Source organism: Cucumis sativus, chromosome 6 (genome assembly GCF_000004075.3).
Source record: "Cucumis sativus cultivar 9930 chromosome 6, Cucumber_9930_V3, whole genome shotgun sequence".
Lineage (NCBI taxonomy): Eukaryota > Viridiplantae > Streptophyta > Magnoliopsida > Cucurbitales > Cucurbitaceae > Cucumis > Cucumis sativus.
Window position 1 is genome coordinate 11,988,672 of NC_026660.2, and position 7,562 is coordinate 11,996,233.

General features: G+C 33.4%; 1 protein-coding gene across 1 annotated transcript; it reads right to left on the bottom strand.

Moving 5' to 3' along the window:
• LOC105435806 (pentatricopeptide repeat-containing protein At2g30100, chloroplastic) lies at positions 1-3,303 on the bottom strand. The gene is made up of 2 exons (XM_011658818.2): positions 2,194-3,303; positions 1-1,144 (listed from the first exon to the last, which is right to left on the bottom strand). Exons 1-2 carry the CDS (start codon positions 2,923-2,925, stop codon positions 371-373), a joined length of 1,506 nt encoding a protein of 501 aa, XP_011657120.1. The 5' UTR covers positions 2,926-3,303; the 3' UTR covers positions 1-370.
• Positions 3,304-7,562: the final 4,259 nt, after the last annotated feature.

Below are 7,562 nucleotides of genomic sequence, written 5' to 3' on the forward strand. Positions count from 1 at the left end.
TGTTCACAAACTTCTCCTTCTCCTTCTTCTCCATTTGGTTGTCTTTTTCCTTTTACAATGAAAACCAGATTCTTCACACATGAAAACACGGAAGAAACCAAGGCATGTACACTAAAAATATCAGAATATGTAATTTCTTTATACAATCTATACATTGAAACATTGGTTCTTTGTGCACAGTCGTTGCTCATACATGTATATTTATATATATACACAAGTATTCCTCTTCAAGTGCTTACAGAGCTTCAAACTATACAAGATCAACATGTAAAAGCACCTAAAAAAGAGCTGGTGCTGTATGATATGAATATGGTTTTTGATCCACTTTTATTAGCTGCCTGTGCAAAGAGGTAGGTGTTGAGGAGTTTCTTCAAAGCATTTTAATGATCCAGAGCTTGTGTTTCTGTAAGTGCAAATATACAAGACTAGGTCCAATTAGATTGGCATCAGAAAGACACTTGCAGAGATCGAGGTACGTATGAACACTTTCTGGTTCACGAATTTCTTTTCTTAATCCTTGCAGTACAGCTACTCTGTCCAAGTACTCTGGGAGAAAACCCAAATTGATCATTTTTACTAATGTTCCTGCAGCATCACGGAAATGCCCTCCTTTGATGTAACCCCTAAGTAGCCATGTCAAACTCTTTTTCTTAATCATGGGACTCGTAATCTCGATCCTGGTAAGCAACCGTTTCATTGCTTTTGTCTCCTTCTGTGAAGCACAAATGGCTAGAACAATATCGTAGAGATCAGCATCGGCCTCCTTGCCAACAAGCTTCATTTCCCAAAGCTGTCTCTCTGCCTCGACTCCTTGCCCAGCACAAATGTACATTGCAAGGAGTCTCTCGTGAACCACCCCACGAATTGAAGAGCTTCCCTCTTCAAGTACCCAGTTGGATAACTGCACTCCATCAGCTAGAAGCTCTGTCTGATACTTTGCAACAAGTTCAACATTGTTTTTATCAAGTTCAGCCACAAACCCGTCTCTTGCGTAGCCTTTGAGTTTCCGAAGAGCTTTTGCAAATTCATTCAGCTCTTTAACCACAGCAGTCATGGCAATAAGATAGGAGTAAACCTCTGGCCTTAACCCAGATTCTCTAAGATGCAGCACCATTTTCACTGCACCTCTGTAGTCACCATCAACCTAAGAGAATTTATTTTCGAGATCATTAGCAATTGAATTTTCACTTGGGGTCGTGCTGGACAAACATAACAATTTGATAAAACTTTTTAAAATCCTTGTGCAACTAATCAACTACCATTAACTGGTGAAGGGAACAAAAGTATCAGTAGTGTGCTATAATACTAGATTCCAGCGCCACATACAGTTACTCGATGTTGTTCAAAATAAATCATGTATGCAGGAGTGCAACTAATAGAAGCAAGAGAATACCAGAAGTAGCACTATGATATGGAAGTTTAATACACCGCATATACTAACATAGAAAGGCAATTCAACAATCTAAAAATGGCTTCTAGAAGAGACCATAAAGATGGATACTTTCACTGATGATAGATGAAGCTCCAAAGAAATTGACAATGAACAAAGATAAGCCCAAAAGTTCTCAATAAATGAAACTAACGACAACAAAGTTCAAGTGAAAAGGTCCCTAAGATACTCATGGGTTTCCCAAATCCTACGTCTGCAGGAATAAACTTCAGTATCACCAACACTGATTCTCTTTTTCTTTTTTGAGGCACACATAACAATAGACTCAAACATGCTTAACCATATGTATCAAAAGTACTAATACCAAATCATAGTACATACTGAACGCCCACCTAGCTCTCTGATAAAAAAGAAAACCTACATAGTTCTTCCTGAACCCCTCCAATTATGATTATACAAACACAACCCCAGAAAATATTCTTTTCAACACTGACCAAAGTCACCACAACAAAAATCTGATGCTCAAATAACAAAAAAAATCTAATAAGATCAAGATACTAACCTAAATGATTAAACTACAGGAGTAAAATAAAGAATGTAAACGTAAGGAATCTCTAAAATCAGGAATTTCAAGATTCAAAATATGACATTCAAAGCTAGTAAACATTGATTGAAGATATTTAGATTTCATGATATGAATTTTCAATGCAATAATAGATAGACACAGCAAAAGAATACCATTGTTGACTCTGAAGCAAGTTAATGGCTAAAGATACGAAAATCTTGATTAGCTGAAGGCTTACCATCATCTTCCATGCAAGATAACCGCTCGGTCCTCCTTTATGCCCCTCCCAATCATCCTTCATAAAAGCAAGATTGCGCCCCAAAACCTCTTTCACAAAGAAAACCGCTTTTTCCTTCTCACCCATTTCCCAGTACAAAGAGATAACCTTTTCTATCATGCTAAAATGAGGTTTCAAACCAACACAATCCATATCCACAAGAAGGTCAACAACATCTCCAACATTATGTCGTCCCTCCACCAACTTCTTGATCCAACTACACATTATAGACACCATAAGCTCCATGGTCTCCTTATCAACCCGATTTTCCTTTTGAAGCCACTCAAAAACCTCAAGAGCACACCATGAATCTCTACCTTCTTGAGAGAAGTAGACCAACACAAGCTGAATTTCCCTAGCGGAAAGGCGATCGTTCATTTCTTCAAGAACATCCGATGGTTCCCTCGTCATCCGTTCCAATTCCTCAATGGCCTCAAAAAACCCATCACCCATTTCATCTTCATCATCACTGGTGATGAACTGGTCCAACTCAACCGATTTGAACAACCTTAAATCCCGAAACTTAGCAGCTCTGGAAACAGAGAAAGTAGAATCCTGGTAATTGCAAGAAATAGGAGAAACCATATACAATCGGGGAGTAGAAAACCCACATCTCTGAGATTCCAATGGAGAAGATAAAGAAAATGAAAACCCAAATTGGGTTAAGGGAGTAAAGCCCTGGGCACAAATCATTTCGAAGTTTGAATCCAAAGGCACTAAACTTGAAAGTAAAGAAAGGAAGAAATGAAGAAAAGGGTTTCCCGGCGCATGAATTAGGAGAGAAATTTGAAGCAGTTAAAAAACAGTAACAAAAGAAACAGAAAATGAAGGAAACGAAAAGCGGAAGAGAGAAGAGAGAAGAATAGAGAGAGAGAAAGGGAGAAGGGGGTTGAAGAAGCGGTGAATTGGATTGAATTAAAGTGAATTGATGATCGGAGAAGAAAAGAAAGGAACCCTAAGGTTGTGGGGGAGAATAGAGAGAAGGGTGAAGGGTGAAGGGTGAAGGGTGAAGGGTGGGAGGTCGGAGTGAGTGGTCGCAATGGCAGCGTTTTTGGCGCCACTGGAAGACAAAGCATTCGTGTTGGAGTTTTATACCATTTTTTTTTCTTTTTAACTTTAACTTAATTTATTCATTTTGATTACGTGTTCATGAAGAGAAGTAAAGTAAAGTAAAGTGAATTAAATGAGTTTAAATTCATAGGATATATATTATAAAGCATACCACACCATCTCAATTCTCAATTCTCAATTCTCAATTCATTTCATGAATAATATTAATATTACCTACTCTCCTAAATACAACAAAACTAAATACAAACTTTTATCATCGAAACATTCATTTACCTTTTACCTCACATCTAATATTATCAACACATATCATTTTACTCTTTCAAACTACAAAAACTACCATTCAAAATTACCGTGAGTGATCTCCAAACATGATATATTGATCAATGAAAAAAAAAAATCAAAAAAGAAAAAATTATCGAATAAATTCTTGAATAGTCAACCGTATTAATTAGTATTCCACCGAACTCGAATTATCCCAAACAAACCAAGTTATTTGATTATACAAATCATAATTAAATTGAAAGCTTGAAACATTTCATTAATCCATAATTTACAACAACCAAAACAAAGTCTACATTGACAACTCATTATATATATGATGTTACTCTTTCTCTCTCTCAATAAAAAAAACATCATAATCCTTGAAAATTTTCTAAATCTCATTTGGGTTCTTCAAATTGGTTTTTTTATTTATTTAGTTTGTTCAGACTTCCAAAAATTTTAATTTTATTATTTTAAATGATCATCATTCCCAAGGATGAATGAAGATGAAGTCCTAAATATATTTTATTTTATTACCACATTGAAAAAAAAAAAGTTATTTACTTCTAATTTTAATACAAAGTTTGTTAGGCCAATTATTTTTAGCTTATATTCAATTATATGCTAAAAACATTGAGCTTTGTGTGAGTTTGAACTTCAAATACATAATATATTTGACCATTAAAAATGAAAAATGAGAATCACAACATTCTTAGTTTATTCTCTCCTATTATTATTTATTTGTTTAAATAAAGTTACAGTGACTACCTCAACCTTGTTGAAAAATAAATATTTGACCTAATCGAATAGAGTAAATATCGAAATCATCGAAATCATAATGGATTGGGTAGAAGTTCGGAGAATATAACACATAATTAATGGTTTCTTCAATGATTTTACATGAAAACTCTAAAACAAATAAGGATAAAACAACGTATAAGATTTTTCTTTTATCATAGAGGAAGAATTAATAAAGTCTTTCATGTAACTCTCTAAGATTGAGTTTTATGTTTGATATCAATTTTTTCTTATTTGATTTGGTTTCACCTGTTTATTGTTAAAAGAAACTAGATCATAAAAGTAAATTCAAATGATTTTAAATAACGTGAAAGAACTAAAGTTTACAAATAAATAGACACTACTGTTCGCACGAGATTTCCGGAGAAATTTAATTCGTGGACTTGAACTTGGAGTTGATGTTGTATTTTTGTTGATTTGATGCGATGCGGTTCAATCTCTAGAATTTGATCCTCTGATTCTCTCTCAACTGTATGTCTACGCTTGATTTGGAGGAAGCGGAGCACGTGATGTTCTTGGAAGTTTGTTGAACGTCTACACTTGATTTGGAGAAGCGGAGCACGTGATGTTCTTGAAGTTTATTGAACGTCTACGCTTGATTTGGAGAAGCGGAGCACGTGATGTTCTTGAAGTTTGTTGAACGTCTACGCTTGATTTGGAGAAGCGGAGCACGTGATGTTCTTCAAGTTGGTTGAATGCTTACGCTTGATTTGAGGAAGCGGAGCACGTGATGTTCTTGAAGTTGGAGTCTTGGAATAAAGTTTGTATCTTCAAAGCAGCTTCAATCTTCGAGGGTGGTCAACTTCAGAAGTTAGGGAGTCTTCTAGCTCTTGGAAGAATTCTCTCTGGATCTTCTAGAGTCAAAATTTTCCAACCCCTGCAAATGAAGAGAATTCCTCTATTTATAGAGTTCACTGGTGGGCTTTATGGGTTTGAACTTGGTTGGTCCATGGACCAGACCCATGGGCTCAACCATATGGACTTAGGTTATATTTAGTCTTTGGGCTCAATTAAGCTTATTTTTTTTGCTTAATTGAACTAAAATGATTAACTTAATCCAACGATTAATATGAAAACATGTGGCATTATTAGAATGACCAATTTATTTATTTTAACTCTTTAATTTGGGGCATGTGTCAATTTTAATTAGTCCCAAATTTAATTATTTGTACTTTTCATCATTAACTTAATAAATGATGTGGCAACTTGTGATTGGTCTCAAAATTTCTTATTCAACAACTACTACAAAATTGGCTTTTCTTGACACATAAATTTTGATTTCTCGATTGTTGTTGCAAAAGACCATCAACAGAAATATTTTTCTTGATGCAATGATTATCTTGAAGTTTCTGACGATCAAGAAAACATCATTTATTTTGTGGACACATATGCAAAAATGGTAAAATATATGAGTTATTGGACTGGAGTTTTGTTGACGATAAAAAAACCTTCAAAAAAAGCATTGCTTGATGGACAATGCATATAAAAAATACCATATTATTTGACGGACATTGTCAATCAAGAAATCGTGTGGAAAAATAATTTTAAGCAATTTATTTTTCTTAATGGCCAATGATCATCAAGGAAAACCTCCTTAATCCTTAATCAACATCGACCATCAAGAAAATTTTAAAATTAATATTTATATTTATATTAAATTGTTTCACTTCCTTTTTGCCATATATATTTTGTAATTTGTTGTCATTTTTCTTTAGAAGTTTTTGTTTGTGGAAATTTTTTCTTCTTAACAGAGTTGGAAAATTTTGAAAATTTTGACTCACTTTATACTGCAAGAAATTCCAACATGATTTTTTTTTCAAATCTGGTTCTAGGATGGATTGTGTAGCCAAATCTAAACTACCAATTTGGTAGAAGATCGTACCAATACCTCAACTAAGGGAAAAAATATGAAAAGGAAGAGAAAAACTGAAATATTTTTTAAAAAATAGTCATGATGTTTTTTATTTTTTTACCCGACTATAAATATTTTGGTGTTTTTTTTTATTATTTATGAAAATTAACCAATTAAAAAATAAAATTATTTATCAAAATATAGCATAATCTACAAGACTCCCTTGTTAATTTTTTTTTTTTTGTTATATTTTCATTTTTGTATTTTTCTTTTGTTGCTATCAACAATCATTTCCCTAAAATTTAAAAGAAATAACTATAAATATAAAAAATTTAAAATAACTAAGTATATAGTAAAATTTTAACTGCCAAATTTGTACTAATCTTAAAATTTTCCAAGCAGACTGGATCGTATTTGGGCCATGATTTTCGTTGGACTACATGGTAATGTTAGTTGGGCTTGTAAATTGTAAAATTATTGGCCCATTCAACTGACTATTTGAGCCGAACCATCTCAAGCTTCAGTAAACCTGGGCCAGTTCGCCAGTGTGTGGGCTGGATGTCATATGTAACTGGTGAAGTGGTCTTCCCACCCATTACTGAGATAAGCCCTATCGTAATCTAACCCCATCGCTTTTTACTCATTTCGAACGTTAAAACAATCCTACTTAGAGGTAGCCTAAGTTGAAACCAAACAGAAAATAAGAGAAAATTATGAGTGAGCCACTCAAGGAGTTATCCTATGAATATTTTTATTGTAATTGCTAAACTCTTTATCTTTGTATAGTAAAATTTCATTCCATTGAACATATTGTCTCCCAGATGTAAGCGATTTTGCACTGAATTGCAATATCAATCTTTGTGTCTTTTTTTTTCTTGTTTAATTTATTATGTGATGGTCCTCTTGTCGTACGTATTGTTTGTGATATCATACTTGACATGTGTTATATGTTAGATCCACATTTTGTGTTTTCATTATACGTTATATTATATCATGTGTAATAAATTTTATTTTACTAAATAACATAAAAATATAGTTGTCAAACAAATTTACGTTTTCAAACCAATACAAATAGTTGTTTAAGTTACATGCACATTAGAAATTGCCGGTTAGTATAGGCTAGTAGTAAGCATTGCATATCATTTTTCATCGAATGTTATATGAATATCGGTAACATGATTGAAGAAAAAAAAAAACAACAATAGAAAATAATGATTAAAAAAACTACAATCCAACTCAATCTGACCATTACTCTTAATTTCTTTAACATACCCTCGAGAATTCCCACCAATCCAACTTATTTGAAACAAGAAATTCTCAATAATCATGATTTCATTACCTTCGTAAT

Coding starts and splice junctions, on each gene's coding strand:
- LOC105435806 (XM_011658818.2), bottom strand. CDS start 2,925: ATGATTTGTGCCCAGGGCTTTACTCCCTTAACCCAATTTGGGTTTTCA. Junction 1,145..2,193: donor ATCTTGCATGGAAGATGATG/GTAAGCCTTCAG, acceptor AAATTCTCTTAG/GTTGATGGTGACTACAGAGG.